Below are 23,051 nucleotides of genomic sequence, written 5' to 3' on the forward strand. Positions count from 1 at the left end.
GCGGCCTGTGACTCCTGTTAGTTGATGCTCCCAAGTTCCCACAGGCACTTAACTAAGCAATCCCCTTTACTTACAGGTAAGTCTCCTGGCAGGAGAAAAATCCCCCAAAATGTCTTCCCACAAAAGCTGCAGAATGTACCATAATTCTCTTCTTCCTTGCTCAAATAATCTTGGAACAGCTATGTTTCTCAAAGAAATGGCATTATTTTGTTGCCATCTGAAAAAAATACCAAAATTTAAAAAGCCAAGACGCAGCATACCAGCTCCATCGTTTGACCCTACGCAAGGTGAGGTCCTACATAAGGTAAAGCTCAACTTTTTCATGAGGCCTCCAGTACCTTCTGGGCCATTCTACCAGGGTTAGCCTGATCCTGCTGATTTGAAACTCCAACAGCTCAGATGACTCCAACTCAATGCCTTCATGAGCTCTGGCCCTGGCACTCAAGAAGAAGTCAGAACCTGCAAAGTTGTTATCACCAAGTCAGTCAGAGCAATCTACAGTGCCAACTTCAAAGCCAACAGTTTGAAGAAATAATTCAGAAATAGTTCAAACTAGGAGGAGGTATATAAGAGAAATCATTTCAGGCAGAGCAGTCAACACATTGCAAAATTACTTATATCTATAGGTGGTGACCCACAATTCACATCCTTCTGCCTGAAGGTCGGCTCATCAAAACTGAACCCAATTGCCTTTCCCATGCCTCTGCCGATAGTTTAAAAAACACGGGATTTTTTTGGCTGTAAAGTGTTCACATTGTTATACTCTCCGACTCATGAGCTCCCTTGGTCTCCTGCTCTGTGGAAACTGGCAAAATGTAGCGATCAACCTATTAGACCACATGAGAATTTTTTTTTTCAATTTGGTCATGGTGGTTTAAAGTCTCTAAATAGATCCTGGTTTGCTTCGCGGATTCTGTGGACACTGTCGCTCAGTCCCTGGACACAGCCGTTATACTGCACTGCCATGCTTAGAGGTGTTCCATCGGCTTCTTAGGAGAGGTGTGAGCAACTTTCTTGTAAATACCTTTTGATGCTGAGTAGTTGTTTGGCGAGAACGTCGACTCGTCCCAGTTCTTCTAGAACAGGAGAGCTATAGCTTGCTCCTGGGCCCTTTCTCTCAGTGAGACATTTCCACCAACAGTACAGGATATGTCTTGGCTAATACAATGTAACATGGTTCCTGCAAAGATAATCTTCTCAGCAGATCCAGAAGTCCCAACAAATGTCCTGCTTCTTTGAGGAAGAGTGGATCTGCTTCCACAGGGTGGATGTCATCACCAGCATCAGATCAAGTCCCCTCCATTTTCTGCTAAATTTTCAGCATCAAAACATCGGACTCTATCCTGCCTCTATCAATCTACCATCTTCCAGTGAGAGGGTCATTTCTCAAAGCAGTTGGGAAACAATCATGAAAAATGGCTCGGATTCCCAGCTAATCAAAAAGCAGTATTCTCTACCCTTTCTGCCCCGCCCCTTGGACTGCTGTGCTTACACCAGGATGTGTTCTATGGCATACCCTTCAATTTTAGAGGTAGAACCCCTCACCCTATTGAGCAAGGGGGCTATAGTGTTTTTGCTTTTGGAAGGAAGAGACGCATGATTTTATTTCCTTTACGTCCTGGTCCCCTTGAAAGTCAGAGGTCTGAGACCCATCCATGATCTTAAACGTTTTCAATTGACTGTTCCTCAGCCATGTGCTGCTGACCCTCAGGGACACCTGTGACCTCCTGAGGTTCATGTTGGGGGAGGCTCTCTGTTTTTTCACAGCCCTGCCATTAAGATTGAGTACAGCATGGGCTGGCTGGCAAACATGGTAGGTGTACTTCACTCTCATTCCAGCCAACTGCCTGAACATCCTGAAAAATCAGAAGCATCCAGATGCTGTAGCAGAGAAAATGAATATGAACTGTATAAGAAACACTGGGTTCAAGCACTCTGACAGGCTGCTTGTGTACCCAGCAGCACCAGACACAAGAAGTAAAGAAGTGTCACATGGTAAGCGGGCCAAGAGATGATCTTTCATGCAGCAGGCAGATGCTCACATTTAATCCCAGCTGAGCGGTAGGGCCGATGGCAACAAAAACAGATGCAAGATTCCCCAGCTGTGAATAGGAGCAGGGGAGAAAAAGAACAGTACGGAACAGGAGAAGAATTTAAAATTTGACCCTGAGGCCAAGATGGTGGCAGGACATAGAGGTGAAGTGCGTGGAGCAAACTCTCCGATGTGACTGTGAAGTCATTGGAATGGTCAAAGGACCTCATGGCCCAAAACACAAACTGAACTGGCCCCATTTTCCCACCCCCAGTCCCCACCATGCCAGAAAAAAGGAAGTGGGGACAGAGCTTCAGTCATGGACAGCATCTGACCAGAGGTGTGGCGCAGATACATGCTCATCGCTGACAGAAAGAGTGAGGATGGACCTTGGGTTGCCCAAAAGGGGCATTCAAACTACTGAAGAGAGGAAAATCCATCAAACAAGCTAGAAAGCGGATTGGTGGGAGGGGCTGGTGACATAAGCTGCCACCAACAGATAAGACAAGCCTACAAATACGGCCATAGAAAACCGTACTCCTCAGGGCATAAAAAAAGTCTGAAAGGGGAACCACATGGGGCATAGACGTCCAGGTCACACCAAAGCCAAACCATGAGCCAAACAGTTTAATTTGGCATAGTAAGAAGATCAAAGTGTAGGAAATTGCCTTACTTGTTGAGAGGAGTGAAATCCTACTCAAGCAGCAGCCACAGTCTCAGGCAGGGTGAGACACTAGTAAGCCCAAACTAACCTTTACTCAACCCTCTTGTAGGTTTGCACAAAAGCATTTAGACGTAACTTAGAGACAATATGTAAAGTATTTTTGCATCACTTCAAACAGTAATAAGGTGAAAATACAACACAAGAAAAAACTACATCACCTTAAGAATACAGTAAAATGTAATAAACCATTTGAGACCAAAACAACAAAAATCCAATCAGTAGAACCAGGAAGATGCAATTTTAAAGTTTTAAGTGAAAGTAGTGCCTAGAAGCACAAATCGCCAACTATGGTATTGTGGGACCAGGACAAAGTGACAAGTTCAGGCTGACTGAGATGGAGTGTGGGTTGAATACTGTCAGGAATCCCCAAGGTGCCTCCTGCGTTATCTGTCAGCATCCCCAGGGATTAGGGTTGAATCATATCTCTGTTCTTGGTTAAACCTTCATGTTTCTAAGTAAACATAATGTGCTGTGTTACACAATTGGTTTTATCAATGCTTGTTTTACCTATGCGTGTTTGCCAATGTGAGCAGGTGTAGACATGTGCTTCTAATTAGGTCTGGTGTAGACATGTGCTCCTGATTGGCTATAAATAGCAGAGTGAAGCATGCTTTCCTGCTTGGCTTTGTTTTGGTTCCTGATCTCAGCATCTGACTTGGCAGTTTAGCCCTGCTGTCATCTTCGTATTCAGGACTTTTGAGGCAATTCTTTTCTTCGTTCCTGTACCAGCTGACACTAGGCATTCCTCCAGCACTCCGGAAAAGACTGCAGCTAAGTGACTAGTATTCTCCAGGGAGTTTGTTCTCTGAGCACCGCTTTCCTAGAACAGCTGGTGTATTTCAGACCTCGTATTTTGGCAGAGTGCTTATCTTGAAGAGACAAAAGCATTTTTGAACATTCTACATTATTGTATTATTTGCCTAAATGTGCTTCAGGAAATCTGCTTGAGCTCAAGTACTACAAAAAGTTACAGTGCAATTTTAAAAGAGCATTTACGTGACTTTTCTTTCTCTAATAGCATAACTCTTGGATTTCAATTGTCATTCATGCCTATGTTTCAGGTTGGAGGAATTTGCTTTTTGAAGGGTTTTTCACACACACAGTGAAACCAAACCAAACTGTGCCACCCCAAGTGTTTGAACCCAGAGTGGACATTTATGTGTCTTGGATTGTTTTTGTTCCTTTTAGTTTAACCCTATACATGCAGGAAAGCTATATGTGATATAATTAATGCCCTTATTTGTCTTTCTTGTGCATGATAAGTGCAACCACAGTTCTAATTGTAGTGTGCAACAAAGAATCTCTGTGAAGCCAGCCCTAGTGTTGCAGTACTTATTGTTATGGTACTCAGTTTGGGTTTTTGGTAATGCATTGTTAGTAATTGTGCCAACAGTTACTATTATCCAAGAAAAGGGCTGGAGCATCCTGGTGTTCTACCGCTCCCGTGCCCATATCAGAAGGAGAGATTCAGTTTCAAGGAAGCTGAGTGCACTAACTCTACTATCACTCTGTCAACAATGACCTGCCCCTCCCCCTCCCCCCCCAAAGATACAGGGTGCCTGGCTGGACCAGCAAAACGTGGCAGTGTTTTGTCTCTTTCTCTTCCCCTCCCCCTTTCCTTTTGGGAAACCTGCCGGGGTTTCTGTGTCCACCAGGAAGTGCAGAGAGGTGTTCCAGGAGGTCAGGAGGCATACCATTGCCCCTGCAGCCACCCTGCTTTTCAGGTGAGTGGCCCGTCTCGACAGATACAGGGATCAAGTTAGGCCCCCCCAAACAACGTACTTTAAATCCTGGTTTGCGGAGTGCTTGCGAAATCCCACATCAAGGATGCTTCGCACAGGGGTGGTACCAAGAAAGCTGCAATGAAAAGTCCTGTGTCATCAAGGATGCTGTCGATGAGGTACTTGTGATGGCAAGAGCTGTGTCGATGCGCTATGCAGCGGCAGTCCCATGGGAACTGCGATGCTGGTCCTGCGTCGGGATGTGTCATGCAGCAGCAGTTCCGAGGTGCTACATCAGTTCTGCTCATAGGACCACAGCCGGGCTGGCAGAGCACATTCAGGCCCTCTTCCAAGGGTCGAGGACTGGGGTAGCCCCATTTTAGGTATCGGAACTCACAACACACAAGGGCCACGGTCTGGGTTCAAGGTGGTTGGAACCATTTCTGTACTCTAGGCTCTGATCAGGAGGCCAGCAAACTAGCCCCTGCAATCACTCGGATAGTCCTGGGTTCAAGATGCATGTCCATTCCTTCTCACTCAGGCATCAGGGCCACAGAGTAACAGTCCTTCTGCAGAGCAGCACCGCAGTCATTCTGAGTCTTCACAGGTCCATAGGTGTATTGAAGAGTTGGATCTGAGGGTCCAATATTTATACCTGGTGCCTACTTTGAATTAGGAGAATTTTCTAGAGGCTTCTCCCTCAAGAGGTGCTTGTGATTTACTGCTTTCCTGTCCTGGCACAGATTGTCTGGGGGCACAAAAGATAAGTGTCAAACCCTTTTGTGAGTGTGCTCAAGCAGAGACCTTGTGATGTGTAAGTGTGGTAGGTGACAACTCCATCTCCCTATCAAGTCAGACATAACCCATCCTGCCAGCACCTATTCTCCTTTGACTGACTGGCTAAAAGCAATACACAGAGATCCGAGCTACACCAAGGGCCAGCTGTAGGAAGCATTTTGCACGTCGCGAAAATCACTGTTTGCGACGTGCAAAATGCACTTTGCAATGCACAAATTGCACAGTCACAGGTATCCCCTTCCTAATTGCGAGTCACAATGCAATGCAGGATTGCTTTGTGACCGCGGTCGCAAAGCAATCACAGTTAGCACCCATTTAGCATCACAGTTAGCACCCATTTAAAATGGGTGCTAACCCATTCGCAAAAGGGAAGGGGTCCCCATGGGACCCCTTCCCCTTTGTGAATGGCATTAAAAACATTTTTCCAGAGCAGGCAGTGTTCCTATGAACCACTGCCTACTCTGAAAAAATGAAACAAAAACGTTTCATTTTTTAGTTCTGTAATGCATCTCATTTTCCTTTAAGGAAAACGGGCTGCATTTAAAAAAATTAAAAAAATAATGCTTTATTTAAAAGCAGTCACAGACATGGTGGTCTGCTGTCTCCAGCAGGCCACCATCCCTGTGAGTGCCGCGATTCTCAAGGGGGTCGCAAATTGCGACCCACCTCATGAATATTCATGAGGTGGGCATTTGCTACCCCCTTGTGAGTCACAAACAGTGTCAGGACACTGTTGTGCATAAGGTTTTGCGACTCGCAAAACCCAACGTACCTACATCTGGCCACTAATCATGTGACTGAGGATTCAGGCTGCATGCACCACATCGTTCGAGCCAGAAAATGCCACCTTTTAAAAACTGCTGTTTTCAGAATTGTGACTTAAAATCAGACTTTACTTTTAAAAAGGGTTTTAAATTACAATTCCTTGGATGCCAAACTCAACATCCTCACCTTCTTCCGAATGAAAGCTAGCACTTATTAAATGTAATAAGGTAACCCAATGTTATCCTAAGAGAGACGTAGGCCTTGCAATAGTGAAAAACGAATTTGAGTTCAACACTACCAGGACATGTAAAACTTAAAAGTACATGTCCAACTTTTTAGATACACTGCTTTGCCCTCTGGGCTGCTTAGGGCCCACCCTACAGGTGATTTATATGGATTAAAAAGAAAGGTTCAGGCCTAGCAAAACGTTTGTGCCAAAAAGCAGTTTAAACTGCACACCCGGGCTGCAGTGGTAGGTCTCAGGCATGTTTAAAGGGCTACTTGAGTGGATGGCAAAATTTGTCCTGCAGACCCACTAGTAGCATTTAATTTAAAGGCCATGGGCATACCTAGTACCAATTTACAAGGCGCATACAAAAAGAAAATATGCCACTTGGGTGTAAGCATATTTTGCTATGTTAAAAGAAGAGAGCGCAATCACCTTAGCAGTGGTAAGGTGTGCAGAGTCATAAAGCCAACAAAAACTAGGTCAGTAAAAACAGGATATGGAAGGCAAAAAGTTGGGGGGGGGAACCACGCCAAGTATGTCAGGTGCAACAAGAGGCTTAACCTGACGTCATAGATCTTGCAAACATACATCGCTATAAAAACAACTTAAAACAATGGAAAAGATCAGCCAGATTGGAAGAAGGGCATAAGTAGAGCTCACAGCCTCAGCCATCTAGAAGGCCCTCTTAGGACGTCATTATTGAAGAGATTGGACAAGTTCAGAAAGAGAAAAGTTAAGGGGCAAAAATGGGAAAAACGTATCAGGCCAAGGAGCTGACAAAATCAAAATAGAGAATTTTGTGAGAAGCAATCCCTGAAATCTTGAAATTGAAAAAGAAGATTCTTCATTGTGCAACAAATAACACAACCACCCCCTAGATAAAACACAGATGATTCCAGATACAATCAAAATATTTGTGCTGGAAATAGAAATAGGTGATATGGCTCAAGAGGTTATCTAATGAATTAATAAATGAATTACGATCTTATCAATACAGTAGACTGGGTAACTGAAGTTTAGGAGTGAACTTCAGAACTAGAAGACGGGGTCATGAGGCTGCAAGGGAAAGTGACAAACTTGATGGTCAGTTCACAAAACCTGTGAGAATGACCAGAAGGTGTGGTCAGCAGCACCCAACATAGTAACCTACAATTTATGGGCTTCCAAGAAAGCATGGAAGGTACACGAGAAACCATTCTCAAGCAGTGTGGCTCAGTAGCAATGAATGGCAAACTGAAATCAATACTGACGATGTGCGAGCCATGCGGCAGTGGTCTAAGAAAGGGTAAAATACAATATCAATATTAGCAGAACCAAAAGCGACACAAGACCTGAAGCCCCCAATTTGAACAATCAGCAACCAATTAAATATTGTTAGAAAATGACTGTAGTTGGCAGAATTATGCACCCTGTCCATGTAGGGACCACAATCCTAGTCAGGGTAAGTACCAACACAGCCTAAATTATCCGGTGCTCACCCTCTGTTAGTTTGGCACAAAGCACAGGCTTAATTTAAAAGGCAATGTTTAAAGGATTTGTGCAATAACACAGTGAAAACAACACAAAAAGTACTCCACACCAGTTTAGGCAAATAGATCAGATGTATCTGAATAAAATAAGACCAAACCGACATGAAGCCAATATGCCTAAGTGAAGTTATCACTTTTTAGAGTTTTAGGTAAGTCTGTATCCATAGGAATCAATGGTTGTATCTTTTAAGCACCACATACAGCACAGCAGAGGTTGTGTGCAGCGGTGGCCACAAATGTCATAGGGGAGGTGAGGGAATGACGGTCTGGGGGGGGGGGGGGGGGAACACTTACTATTCTTGTCGCTGCTGCTGCAGCCTAGCTCTTCTTCTGGTGTCCCAGCATTCACTGGGACAATAGCACAGGCTCCCCAGCAATCCTGGCACTCTTTTAATTCTAAACTTAGTACGAAAGCAGCATCAGGAATGGTCTGAACGGCTTGGACTGCTGCTCAGACAGTCATGGGGTCTGTACATTTTCTCCAGCCCAGCTGTTCAACACAGGAGGGTTGGAGAAACCTAAGTGAGCATGTGTGTTTGGCCGGCCTGAGACGGCCGACTAAACACATATGCGCACTTAGGTACACTCTCTCCTCCTCCACCCTCCTGCTGGCCCAGCCCTGCCCCTCTCTTCACATGCTGGCTGAGCCAGCAGATGAAAAACAAAACGATAGTAAGCTATGGTTTATTTTTCATGTACTGGCTCTTGCCACCATTGTGGAGGAGCCGCCCCTGGTGGTGCATTGATTTTTTTCCTCGCAGGCAAGGTGATGCGTCTATTTGCCGGTGCTCTGCTTTGGCTCCTTAATGCGGTGCGGGATATTTTTATGCCCAGGGACGATGCGTGGAAAATCCAAAATGCACTGGAGAATGAAGCAGGCGATGCGTCGATCCGGAAGGCGATAAGTTAATTTTTCAATCACGATACAGGCACTGCATCAATTATTATTTTTTTTAAATTTTTATTTTTTTTACGCACTGCACCGATTTTCCGATGCAATGGATTTTTTCTCTCTCTCTCTCTCTCTCTGGTGAAGTCTTTGATGGCCCTGAGACTTCTTTAACAGGAGGCAAGCTCAGTCCAAGCCTTGGAGATCACTTGTGGGTGAAGGCAAAGTCCTTCCAGCAAAATCAGGGGTCAGCCAGATGAGTCCTTTGGGCAGCATGGCAGTCCTTCTGACAGAGAAGTGAAGGAAAACTTCAAAGAGTGGTTTTGAAGCGCACTAGTTCCCCTTTCATCCCAGTCCAGTCTGCCAGGAGATATGTGCTGGGTTATCAGTCCTTTGTGTGAGGTCAGGGCTCTAGCCTTTGAGGTGTGACAGCCCCCACCACCCTTCCTGCGTAGGAAGACCCATCAGTATGCAGATGAATGAGTGTCCTGTGTTCATGGCTGTCTGGGTAGAATGTGCAAGGGAGCTGTCCGCCAACACAGACCAGACGTAGATTGGAGACAGGCTGTAAGGCACAGAGAGCAGAAAGTGCAGAGCATTGGCCTACTTTCTAAAAGTATAATTTCTAAAATAGTAATGTTAAATCTATCTTTACCAGAAAGCAGGATTTCTCACTACCATTCCAACCGTGACAATGCCACTCCTTTCAGATCAGAAATTACCACTTAAAAGTATATAAGGGAATTTGCTGACCAATGAGAGGGACAGGCATCATGGTAGTGAAAAATGACGTTGGGAGTTTTTCACTACCAAGACATGTAAAACGTACAAGTACGTGCCCTCCCTTTTACTTGCATAGAACCTTGTCAAGTAGTTTTAAATGGCAAGTTGAAGTGGCAGTAAACTGCACACACAGGCCCTACAGTGGCAGGCCTGAGACATGGCTAAGGGGAAAAAGTTGTATTGTTGTTGTGGTCCCTATTCTAAGATGGAGCAGTAAGAATATCTAGAAACGTTTGTGGAAAGTCTCTCAAAGGCTACATTATGGCAAGAATTAAAATATCAACTGGACCAAAACAACGTGGTTGAGGGGATTATGGAGAAAAGTTCACAACTACAATCTGGCTAAACACGGACCCTAATGGGTTCCTGGTGAAATTCTTTGAATGCTCTGCAGATGTACTAGCTTCTCATTTCTTAGTGATGATGTCCACTTACAAGAGAAAAGGAGCGCTACCTGAAGTGCTAGAAGAAACTTAATTGGTGCAATCGTACAACCAAACAAAACATATATTCGAGTCCTGATAAATATGGAACTCAAAATTCGTTTTAGAGTACTTGCCCATAGATTGACACTGATGATCTTCTGACTAATGCACCTAGACCAGAGCAGCTTCATGCGGCTAAGGTCTGCTCACTAAGCATTCTTTGTGGTAGACTTTATAAAGCCCTTTGATATAATGTAAAATAGTCTTATTTGAAGTCCTAAGTTCTCTCGTGGGAAAAACTGTTACATAACCATCCATAACCTAGAATTAAGTTTGGAGGGGCACCATGTGCACCAAGTGGCATAAAGTACTAGATAAGAATGCAATTCCACCCCCTACACGCACGGACACAATAGTACTGGCGATATGGATGGAGACGCAGAGAACAATGTAATGGAATGCACAAAAAAGAGTAGCAACCCTCTGTGGGTGTTTTAACCCCTTCCACAAGTCGTTGCTTTAGCAGAATTTGAATAATGGGACATGCCAAGGATACATTTAAGAATGTAGCAAATAACGGACATGCAAAATAATTTCTAGACATACACCACAAATTTGAAAGGCACAGTTGTCAAATCTTCTGCTACCTGCATTTGAGACATTCTCTACAGCCATGCATAGACATGGCAGTACCAAATCTGAAATTCAGCCAAATAGAGGCCTAACTTAAATTAGAACAATTTCCGGATGAAATGATCGCCAGACTATATAACTTAGTGGTGATGAACACAACTGACTCATTCCCGTAGTAGGAGAAGCATGGAAGACAGATACCTGAAGACCCAGAATGGACAACTAAGTTAACAAGTGGCCATATCAGAAAGAGCACACTCAGTGTTGCTACTTACACAGAATATAGCACACCAGATATAAACTTAGGCATTAAACGTGACACTCATTCCTTAATTGCCTGACGTGTCAGAAGAAGGCACCATTTTATATGCTGTATACGAGTGTACAATCGTACAGAGGTATTGGAAAGGTCTTGAAAAAAACGCAATATGAAATGGTAAGGGTTAGAATGTTGATTACACCCACAGTTGATTTGCTGAACCTACTTACTAATTGCTACTAATGGCTATTTATAGGGCAGAGATTGATAGTCCAGAAAAAGAGACATCACACAAAAATGGAGAGCGGCAGAAGTAGGTTATGAAATGCTCTGTGAAAGGCTTATGGAATTGTGCAGGATCATGGAACAACCAATCTATGGGTCACAAGGATGCTCAGTTAAACACAAAAACATTTGACGGGATTATTTGAGCTATTAAAACATTGTAGGCTAACACAAAATATTGTGGGATATCATCCAGGAGAGGAGGTGGGGTGTGCAGGGGTTGAGGTGGAAACTGAATAAAACAGCATAATTTATGGTGGAATAAAAACCGGACGGGATTCAGGGGATAAGACAGGGACATTCAAAGAACTGATGTTAATGTCAGTAAATTTGTAATTGTTTTTATATTTAAAATACAAATAACATTCTACATTAACAACGGACTGAAGACTGCAATATGCATCTTTACAAATGTGCTGGCCATTATGGTGGCTTCACTGAATTGGTCCGAAGTTCATGCATTAAATATTTGGACTACTGACTGGTGAAGGCATGGTCCCTGTTGCTATTTAAAGAACGTCTTCAGTGCAAGTTACTCTCCCACATGACTTGGTCTTAACGGTCAACGGCCTAAAATCGCACAACCCTCCAGTGCAGAAGTGATGTATATGACGTGGATGGAGGTTTTTCCTCCTTGTCAGAATAACGATGATACCCAGGGGACAAGTCTGATGTTTGTGACTCAGTTCTTCGGTCTGCACCTTTTTCTTATGCTTAGTCTTGTATACTTATGCATCATACTGGTGCCTCATGCCAGATGGCAGATTACAGCCCTTCAGTGGTGCTAGAGATATACAGAGGCTGCAAAGTGAGGGGAATCTCTCAGCTCAGGTGTAGATCGTCTAGACAGTTCATTTAGATCTACACTGGTGGATGGACCCTTCAAACCTTTTTTTGGGTCGTCTCTTCAGCCTGCCACAGTCTGGAACTACCACGGTCATGGATGTCTCCTCATTGGGTGGGTGCCCATCAGGGCGTCCTGATGTGTGTCCTATGTTCCGCACATAAATATCCTGGAGCAGGCTGGTGGTCCATTTTGCCATGAAGATACTTCTCCCTTCCACCTTGGGAGCACCTTTGCGGTTCTGTCACACAACAGCATCATTGTCCATTATATGAACAGGTGGGAGTGCGCTCATATAATGCCACCAACATAATGTCCTGGAATTTCCTCTGTCTCTTGCCCATGAGGCTCTAGCAATAGCGAATGTTGAAGGCTATGTGGCTGACCCATCGCCTTCAAACGTCTATCTGGCAAACCATCCTTGTTTAGAAATCAAATTATGTGCAGGCTTCCCTCATTTTATTCCTAATTGAACCAATGAACAATTGCTTGTCATCCTTCTTACTCTAAAGACTGGACTGTTAGTGGCTGTAATTTCACCCTGTAGAGTCGAGAAACCTTAGGCTTCTCGTCTGTCCACTTTTAACTGTTTTCTAGTCAGATAAATTGGTTCTTCTTACCTGTCCATTCTTCCTCTAGAAGGTAGCTTCTGACAATTAACATGTTCCAGTCCTGTGCACTTCCGTCCTTCTTTTCTCCTCATCACAGTAAAGAGGAGGAGATGCTACATGAACTGGACCTTAGACGTGTCCTATTACATCAGTCATATTGCACTGGATAGAGTTAATTATCAACTCTTTTTGGGCTTCACCAGAGCTAAAAAGTGTAAGTCTGTGGCCAAACACACCATTTTCCATCTGGTGATACTTGTATCAAGAGTAGTTCTACCTTAGCCTAGAAAGATACTTTGGGAATTTGTGCCCACTCCACTAAGGCTCTGGCTACTTGACAGTTCTTTCATAAGGCGTTCTAGTAGCAGATATCTGATGGGCTGTAATGTGGGTGTCCTTGAATGCTTTTTCCAAACATTACAGACTCACATACTTGTTGTTTGCCATTTCCTAGTTCCAATCCCCAGAGAAGTAGTGTTTTGGGACTCAAAAGGTGAGAAAACTGAGAGCAGATGTATCCACCAGAACAAAAGTGTGCTTGTTTATGGAGGACATATAATGTGCCAACATAGATTCCTCACTGCCTTTCTTCCCCGATAAGTTAGTGTTGTGTACAGTAAGACCCCCAGGTATGCCATCATGTTATGTGCTTATGTGCTGTAATTGGCGCTGTCACAGATGTTCTCCTGGTTCTTCACGCCTTAACAGACCACTGAAAAAGTTCCAGGAAGTTGTGCCAGTCAGCTAGTCGGTCCCTGATCTCCTACAGTGTTGTTACATCCAGCGACCAGAATCGCTGAAGCCTCATCTCATCACTTGAGTGCTTTGGGGAGTTGCTGATGGTAAAGTTCCTGAACATTCTGGATTCAGGAGATATACTAACGCAGGGAGCTGCAAGATTTTGTATCCACCAGAAATGTCATTAGTGAAGCTAAAGCACATTTCCCGCCTCTGTTTATTATGTCTGATAAATCGGTTTACTGGGTGCTTTGTAAATAATTCTGTGGGCTCTCGGCTAGCTAGAGCCATCCATGAAGATGACATCATGTGACTCGTCACCCAATACAAGCCTGCCTCCTGCCACAGCCCTGATGACAAGGGGGCACCTAGAGGCCATGGTCCAAGTAATGCTATATTCAGGAAGTAACACTGTGGTCCTTAAAATAAACAATTAAAATCATGCTTTCAGGCCATTGATAGTTGAATGTAGAGACAATGGGGGTCATTCTGACCCCGGTGGGCGGCGGTTGCCGCCCGCCTGGCGGGAACCGCCATTTGGCCGCACCGCGGTCAAAAGACCGCTGGTGCCATTCTGACCTTCCCGCTGGGCCGGCGGGAAGGAGCCTTGCAACACAGAAGCCAGCTCCGAATGGAGCCGGCGGTGTTGCGGGGGTGCGACGGGTGCAGTTGCACCCGTCGCGCTTTTCACTGTCTGCTAAGCAGACAGTGAAAAGCTTAATGGGGCCCTGTTAGGGGGCCCCTAGACACCCGTTCCTGCCAGCCTCTTCCTGGCGGTGACAACCGCCAGAAACAGGCTGGCGGTAAGGGGGTCAGAATCCCCATGGCGGCGCTGCTTGCAGCGCCGCCATGGTGGATTCGCCCAGCCGGGGGTAAACCGGCGGGAAACCGCGGCCCTGGTTTTCTGACCGCGGCTTTACCGCCACGGTCAGAATGGGCAAGGAAGCACCGCCAGCCTGTTGGCGGTGCTTCCGTCATTCGCGGCCCTGGCAGTCTTTGACCGCCAGGGTCGGAATGACCCCCAATGTCTAAAATATAGCAGTCTCAGTAAATGGCAAAATATCAAAGTTTTCAATAACGGCAACGTTTACACTTAATGGCGTGCTCACAGTGGTCATTATTTACCATATTTTCCATAAACCTTGCCTAATTTATTATATAATGCCTTTTTTGCTTCAGCTAAATGCACTTTCACTATTTGTTATATTGTGCAACGCTGTACGACCGGCTGATGCCATCTGTCTACTCCATTGTCTTTCGTATTAAGAATCACAATAGTGTGGTTGGAGTTGTTTCAATGTGTGACTTTTAGAATAAATCTAAATAATACCGGATTTAGGTTTCGTTATTTGAAAGTTTGTGTTTGCTCTTATTTGGACGATAAGCTATCTAAATCTAATTTTCTGATTAAAAAGCCATTCTGTGGGTGTTGACATTTCTCGTTTCTCGAGTGGGAATATTTTGGATAAAACTGGGGGGCTCCTATATGCTGGGATTATGACTATCACTTTCAGCTGGTGAGTCTTGTGAAACACTGATGTATGCAAGGAAATAAAATATTACAGAAAGCTATTTTATCACCCCTCTTCCCTCGCCATCCCTACACTGCCATGACTACGGAAATCGTGAAAGATCAGACTCTTCTCATATATTCTGTTTAGGGCTTTACCTGGATGGATTGGACAAAGGACAAGCATATCTTGTTCCTCTCTACCAGAATTAATGATAATTACCTAACCATGTGCATCTACTTCTCATCGGTCTGCATCTTTTGAGTCCAATACTTTTATGTAATTAGTGACATTATAGTCATGGGATCCACCATCTCATGACACTTCAAGTTCATTCTGGTGATACTGATTGGGATGAAGCCACATCAATACAGGTGTTTGACTAGAAACCTGTTTTAGTAGTGTGTCCGAGAAGGTATTTGCCAGTATCTTCGAGTCAATTGTATCTCCAGTGCTGAATGACACAAGTGTTTATATTCATTCCCTTTGTAGTTTGTTGTTCTTGAGTTGCATGAGTTCTTTTGGAGAATTTTTCGTCCTGCAATCCTCAAGCATGGCTGGAATTTGTGGGTGTAACTGATCACATTTCATACCAGAACTCCTACAAAAATCTATTTGGCATGGAGTTTTCCCATTCTGCATCGGCTTAATGGTTCGGACTTTTCTTTCCTAAATCATAATGTTAAGCATTGAGCTTTCCACTCGATCTAACTTTCTTCAGTTCAAAAGGTTTTTATTGTTTTTAGGTACAAGCAATAAAATGGAAAGCTTAGTAGCACACTCGTTTCAAAGTATGTTCGTTGATATTATCACATAAGAAATTTATATTTATTGGGTATACATAGTATTTACTTGCTTCAGATATATTTTGACAAGCCTATATTTTATGCGACTTTGTACAAGTAACCAAACTTTAACCCCTTCTCTGCCAGCCCTTTGCCCCCTCAGGTGCCTGGCCTTTTTTTGGCTATTTGGGGCAGGGTGCGCTTAGGTCCTCATAACTTTTTGTCCACATAAGCTACCCACGACAAATTTGCATCCTTTTTTCCAACATCCTAGGGATTCTAGAGGTACCCAGACTTTGTGGGTTCCCCTGAGGGAGACCAAGAAATTAGCCAAAATACAGTGAAAATTTCGTTTTGTTTAAAACGAAAATTGGAAAAAAGGCTGCAGAAGAAGGCTTGTGGTTTTTTTCCCCTGAAACTGGCATCAACAAAGGGTTTGCAGTGCTAAAATCACCAGCTTCCCAGCTTTCAGGAACAGGCAGACTTGAATCAGAAAACCCAATTTTTCAACACAATTTTGGCATTTTACTGGGACATACCCTATTTTTACGATTTTTTGTGCTTTCAGCCTCCTTCCAGTCAGTGACAGAAATAGGTGTGAAACCAATGCTGGATCCCAAAAACCTAAACATTTCTGAAAAGTAGACACAATTCTGAATTCAGCAATGGGTAATTTGTGTAGATCCTACAAGGGTTTCCTACACAAAAAAACAACTGAAATAAAAAAATATTGAAATGGAGGTGAAAGAAACTGCAATTTTTCTCTACGTATTACTCTGTACCTTTTTCCTGTGATGTCAGATTTTTTAAAGCACTATACCGTTACATGTGCTGGACTCTTCTGGTTGCGGGGATATATAGGGCTTGTAGGTTCATCAAGAACCCTAGGTACCCAGAGCCAAGAAGTGAGCTGCACCTTGCAGTGGGTTTTCATTCTATACCAGGTATACAGCAATTCATTTTCTGAAATATAAAGAGTCAAAAATAGGTATCAAGAAAACCTTTGTATTTCCAAAACGGGCACAGGATAAGGTGTTGAGGAGCAGTGGTTATTTGCACATCTCTTTATTCTGGGGTGCCCATACTAGCATGTGAATTACAGGGTATTTCTCAAATAGACGTCTTTTTTACACACTGTCTTATATTTGGAAGGAAAACATGTAGAGAAAGACAAGGGGCAATAACACTTGTTTTGCTATTCTATGTTCCCCCAAGTCTCCCGAAAAAAATGGTACCTCACTTGTGTGGGTAGGCGTAGTGCCCGCGCCAGGAAATGCACCAAAACACAAAGTGGACACATCACATTTTCTCAAAGAAAACAGGTGTTTTTTGCAAAGTGCCTACCTGTGGATTTTGGCCTCTAGCTCAGCCGCCACCTAGGGAAACCTACCAAACCTGTGCATTTTTGAAAACTAGAGACCTAGGGGAATCCAAGACGGGGTGACTTGTCGGGCTCTCACCAGTTTCTGTTACCCAGAATCCTTTGCAAACCTCAAAATTTTGCCAAAAAAACACTTTTTCCTCTCATTTCGGTGACAGAAGGTTCTGGAATCTGAGAGGAGCCACACATTTCCTTCCACCCAGTGTTCCCCCAAGTCGCCCGATAAAAATGTTACCTCACTTGTGTGGGTGGGCCAAGTGTTTGTGACAGGGAAGAGCCAAAAACCCATCTAAATTGAGGGGGAACCAAAGTGGATCCAAAAGGGCAGTTTGAAAAAAAAAACATTTTTAGGCTGACAAGTGCAGCAGAAATGTTATCGGTATAGATGAGACAATGCTGGGTGGTAGTAATTTTGTGGATTCCTGCAGATTCCGGAAGGTTCCATCAAATAAAGTGGGGAAAATGTGTCCTTTCCAGCAAAGTTGCAGGTTTGCAGGGCATAGTGGATAAGGGAATAGTGCGGGGTGCATGTGAAGCACACCACCCTGGAATCAACTAGATGTTTAGTTTTCATATGTGTCTAGGTCTTGTGGATTTTTCTACATGGCAGCTTACCAAAGTAAAAAAAAAAAAAGTGCAGCCCTCACCATTCCAAGTGGGACGATTTTGAGAGTTACCACGCTCTTGTGGCCCAAATGTAAAACAAAAACCAAAAATAATCAAATGTCTTCTTGCTTGCCATGGGATCAGATGTTTTAGTGTGCGGGGAGAGCTGAATGACTGTTAGCCCCTTCGGTTCGGGTGGGGGCATAACTAGGTGACTAGGCCCATACTGGTTGGTAGCCACCACCCCACTATTTTCTTTTATTGTTTTTATTCCCTGGCATCTAATAGACTTTCTGACCCCCCGGGGTGTGGATCGGGGGTAATTGCCCACTGGTGGGCAGAACAACTTTGGCCCCATTTATTTGGGGTGGGGGTGTGGCGATACCCCAAACCTCTTATTTTGAAAAAAAAATCTTCCCTGGTGGGCTTTCTAGGGGCAGATGGGCCTTCCAAAAATAGGCCCATCTGCCCCGAAGGGGGGGCAGTTATGGCCAACAGTAATGTGCCCCCATGAGGAGCGACCCTTGCCCAAGGGGCTACCCCCCCCCCCCCCCCCCCAAGCAAAACACACACACACACACACCAATCCATGGTGTCTAGAAGTTTCTGCCCCCTTTGGGGCAGATTGGCCTAATAATTTGCCCCACCCGGGAGCGACCCTTGCCCAAGGGGCCGCTCCCCAAACATAAAAAAATAAACAAAAAAACAATTATCCCTGGTGTCTAGTGGTTTTCTGCCTCCGGGGGGGGGGGGCAGAAATGGCCTAAAATTAATTTCCCCCGAGGAGCGGCCCTTGCCCAAGGGGCCGTTCCCCTTATTTCAAATAACTAAAAAAAATCCCTGGTGTCTAGTGGCATTTCTGATGCGATCGGGCAGCTGAAATGCTCAGAGAGACATGAGAGGAAAGGCCTTTCCTCTCCTTTCATGCCTCTCCGCCCCCTCCACGTGATCGGAGAACAAATGCTTTTGCATTTCTCCTTCGATCGGCACTGGAAGCTGAGCTTCCACCGCAGGGGGTTTTGCGCGCTGATGTCATCAGATGCCACGAAGGGGTCACGGGAGGGGTGGGGGTGGAAGGGGAAGCGATTCCCCTTCCATCTCTGCCCAGGGGAGGGGGGTGCTCGGCCATCGGGGGGAGCACTAGCGCTCCCCCCGGGGGCCCATAGCAGGACAAGGTGGTCTCGTCCTCGGCACCGGGGAACTGACGCCGAGGACGAGATCACCTCGTCCGCGGCACCCAAGGGGTTAAAACGACCCTCATAAATTACACCATTCCATCTTCCCTGAGAATGATACCAAAGACCTCATTAGCAATCGGGCACATTATCCCACTCAGTGAAAGTGCATCCCAGGCCTGCCACCGACTGGGACACTGTCCCTTATTAACACGAAAGCACTATCTAAAGACAAAGATTCAAGCCCTTGACAATTCATGGCTGGACTGGGAAGAATGCACCAATGAGAGACAGAGCCGGAACTTTAATCCACTGTTATCTCTTTATACTCGGAGGAATTTAACCTCATTTTCAAGAGGAAGGAGGGATCCTCCAACAGGCAGGTGCAGTACGTCACAGCACCCGGCTGCGGGGTGATGCCTAGATGTTTCTGAGACTCTGTGGCCCACCTTGCAAGGGGTGTCCAGGGGGTGTACCGACTGTATGCCACTTCATATATAATGCAAAATGAGGGTGCCCATGAACATTCTGCTTGTCCTCGCACCTGCACGTATAATGTTGGGTTAGCGCGAGGGCGAAGACATTAAGGGAGTTCCCCCTTGGTGTTGCATAGGTTCAGGGTTTACATAGGTTCAGAATCGGGTGTTGTCCACCCCTTCACTTTAGCAGCTACAGGGTGGGTGGGTGGCTGGTCTCTTTGTCAGCAGCTTGTCAGACAATGGCTAATAATTAACGTGAAGGGCTGGGAGGGTGAGAGGATGAAAGAGTGAATGATTAGATGCATTGATGAATGAGTGTAAGGTAGTGGTGGGTGCTACCAATCAAAGGTAGTGGGGCTGGGGGGCAGGAAGGGCACTGTCTGGAGGATGGGGTTTAAAAAAAAATAAAAAATTAACCTGCCTCTCTTGTCCCAACTGCCTCGGTGCACCTCGCCCTCCCGGCAGTCACTGAGACACAAGCACAGGTTCCCAAACCAGACGCTGCTCTCGTGCTATATCAAGCATGAGTTGCAAAAAGAACACGTGATGGACAGAATGCTGAACAATGCCAAAAGATTCACCCCCAGTACAGAGATCTGGGCCTAAATCCATAGTTTTTTTGCTGCCCATGTCATTCCAGTTTGGACCTGTCATAGGCAAATCAGTCTTGAACCTGTGCCCTATTGGAACAGTCCAGCCTGAACTGCCAGGCCAGGTCTTTCCTGGACTGGAAACAAGCATTTTGGGATCGGTTTCGGGGTATCACCCCTCCTCGGTCAGGCTAGCTTGACTCCAGTGGAATAAGGAGCACAGGACACATGTCTTTACATACCCGTCCCACTTACGGCAACAGATGCAAAAAGAGCAAGTGATTGACGGAATGATGAGGTCCAAACTGGGGTGGCATGGTGGTAAAAAAAAAAACAGTTGATTAAACCCAGATCTTTGTGACTGGGGGTGAATGTTTGCATTGTTAAGCATTCTGTCCATCATCTGTTCTTTTTGCTTTTGTCGCCCAAAGTGGTATGAGCATGCCCAGACATGGGTCCCGTGCTCAATGCACCACTGGATTCAAGCTAGCCTGGCTAATGAAGGGTGATATCATGAAACAGATCACAGGATGCTCACTTCCAGTCCAGGGAGGACCAGGCTTAGCAGTTCGCGATGGAATTTCCCATGAGGAACAGGGTCAAGACTGATTTGCATATGGCTGGGTACAAACTGGGGTGGCGTGGTGGGCAAAAAAACAATGGATTAAACACATCTTTGTGACTGGGGGTGAATGTTTGCATTGTTAAGCATTCTATCCATCATCTGTTCTTTCCGCTTTTGTCATCCCAAGCATTAGAGCAGCGCCAGGATTGACCTGCGCGGGCTGATGCTCACTCAGGCACACGGAGCCTGTGCCATTTCTCCACCCGGCTGTGCAACACAGCTGGTTTGGAGAAATGTAAGTGCACATGACTGTTTGGCCAGCCTAAGACGGCCAGCCAAACCCACATGCGCACTTTACAGTGCCCACCATTCCTCCTGGCTGCCATGGTCCAACACCTCCCTAGACTTGTATGGCTCAGTCAGACAGTGAGAAATAAAATTATGTTAAATTTATGTTTTTATCATTTTATTTCTGCCTGACTCGGGGTGGGGAGGGCGATCCTGCACTATTATGGAAGAGATGCCCCTGGTGAAAGGATGGATGAGTGAAAGGGAAGAAAGATGGATAGATGAATGAGTGAAAGGGTGGATAAATGATGAGAGAGAGAAAGGATGGATGAGTGATTGAAAGGACGGATGAGTCAAAGGGTAAATGGATGGACTAAAATGTTATGTGGATGGATGGAGTGAAAGGGTGGATGGTTGAGCAAAAGGAAGGATGAGTGAAAGAATGGATGGATTAGTGAAAGGAAGGGTAGATGGGTGGCAGGATGAAGGGGTGGACGGATGGGTAAGTGAAGGGGTGAATGGATGGATGAATGAGTGAAAGGGTGGATTGACTGGGTGAAAGGGTAAATGGATGAGTGGATGGATGGATGGGACAAAGTGGATGGATGGTTGAGTGAAGGGATGGATGGAAGTATGAATGGATGATGAAAGGAGGATGGGTACATGAAATGATGGATGACGAAGTGGATGAATGGGCGGACACATGGAATGGTAACAGTCTGATAAAAGGATGAAAGATTGAATGGATCACAGAATGGAAAGGTGAAATAGTGGATATCTGCGGGTAGATGAAATATAGCAGAATGAATGGATAGATGCTTGGATGGAAGAGGCAAACAAGCTATTCTGGGGAGGGTCTTGATGGCTTGCTTCATTTGCTTGGTGGCGTAAGAGCTTTGGTTAAAAGTGGTGGGATATTGTAGTTTTCTGGCTACCCTTTTGTTCGGATTGTGTGCACATGCGGTCATATTACACAAGCGACTACATAAGCATCTTTGACATCCCCTGTAATTCCAAAAGGGCCATGGGATGTAAACGGCAAGCTCAAACACCTGTTGTGCCTGAGGTGCTTATATAACTGGAGGTAAAAAATTGATGAATACGGGTTATGAGATGAAATTCCAGGCTTTGAGTTCTAAACAAAACCGAAACATGTTTCCACCTTCAAGGGCATGAACACTTGGGTGAATTGCCACAGTAATACGGCGTTACTCTCTTGATCGGATCAGTCTAAGCCATACATTCTAGCAGGTGCGGCCCGTCCTTTAGGGCAGAGGGGCCACGCCCGCCCCCCCCTTTTGCCCCTCATGAAGAGTGTCTGTCAGGCTGAACAAAAGTCAGCCTGACAGACACACTTCATGTTCAGGTCAGGCAGCCAGGAGTAGACATGCGCGATTTACGCAGACTCCTGGCTGTCTGAGCTGAACTTTGCTGGGCTGAGGATCACAGGTCCTATGGGCGTGACCTCCCCGGCTCAGCAAAGGTGCCTCGAGGCCCTCCCCAGGTGACGAGGAAAGCGTCTCCCATTGACTTCGACCTAAGCGCTTCAGGTTTAAGCCCAGAAGCGCCCAGGGCGAGTGTCAATCAGTGACACTTCGTCACAGAGTGGGTTGGGGTCAGCAGTCTCACTGACCCCATCCGACTCTGAGGAGGCTGGGACTGCTGCCTTCCCTCATTGGCTGACCCTAGGGAAGGCAGCAGTCCCAACCCTCCTGGGACCTCCGAGGCTGAAGGTAAGTGTGTGATCTTTTAAAATGAATGTTTGGTTCGCGCGTGCATGTTTGAATGCTATGAGTGTTGTTAATGGATGTGCGTGCGTGCGTGCGTGCTTCCCACCCCCCCACACCCCCCCCCCCCCCCCCCCCCCCCCTCCTCCTAAAGCTGTCGGCCACCACTGCATTCTAGGTTTGCATGCAATCAAAAACAAATAAAATAGAACTTTGTAATTCTTGCTCACAGAGTAATATTATAGCTACTGTTTGTAAAAAGTGTGTTTTCAAGTTCTACTTTTGTTAAAGAAATTTTAATATTATCTATTGCAGGTAAAATCCGGATCTCCTATGGTGATTGCCTATGAAAAGGAAAAATGCTATGATCTGCCAAGTTATGTAACATACACAGTAAGTGTATTGGATTCAAGAGTTTTCAGCCAGGGGAATCCGTCAACTGCCCTTACTGTATCCAGCCACCTGACAGACCAGTCCATCACAATTCCGGTAGCGATTGTTCATATACCTGAACGAACTGGACCAGTGCAAAGTAAGTGTTCTTTAGTACTGTCATTTGTCAGAGAATGTTAATGTATGCTCTTTTACACTGTTTTTTTTTATATTACAAGCTGGAATAGTTGAACTTTTTTAAATTAGCATGAAATTCTAAATTTGTACAGGTGGCAAACAGGCTGCT

The 23,051-nt window shown here is 45.2% G+C and overlaps 1 protein-coding gene across 1 annotated transcript in view; it reads left to right on the forward strand.

The window, feature by feature from the left end:
* The window catches only part of NUP210 (nucleoporin 210), a 462,103-nt gene that overhangs the window by 394,869 nt on the left and 44,183 nt on the right, over window positions 1–23,051 (forward strand). Inside the window, exon 37 of the mRNA XM_069206618.1 lies at window positions 22,688–22,904. Coding sequence (XP_069062719.1) covers window positions 22,688–22,904 — 217 coding nt within the window. The remainder of the gene's footprint in view (window positions 1–22,687; window positions 22,905–23,051) is intronic.

Source organism: Pleurodeles waltl, chromosome 9 (genome assembly GCF_031143425.1).
Source record: "Pleurodeles waltl isolate 20211129_DDA chromosome 9, aPleWal1.hap1.20221129, whole genome shotgun sequence".
Lineage (NCBI taxonomy): Eukaryota > Metazoa > Chordata > Amphibia > Caudata > Salamandridae > Pleurodeles > Pleurodeles waltl.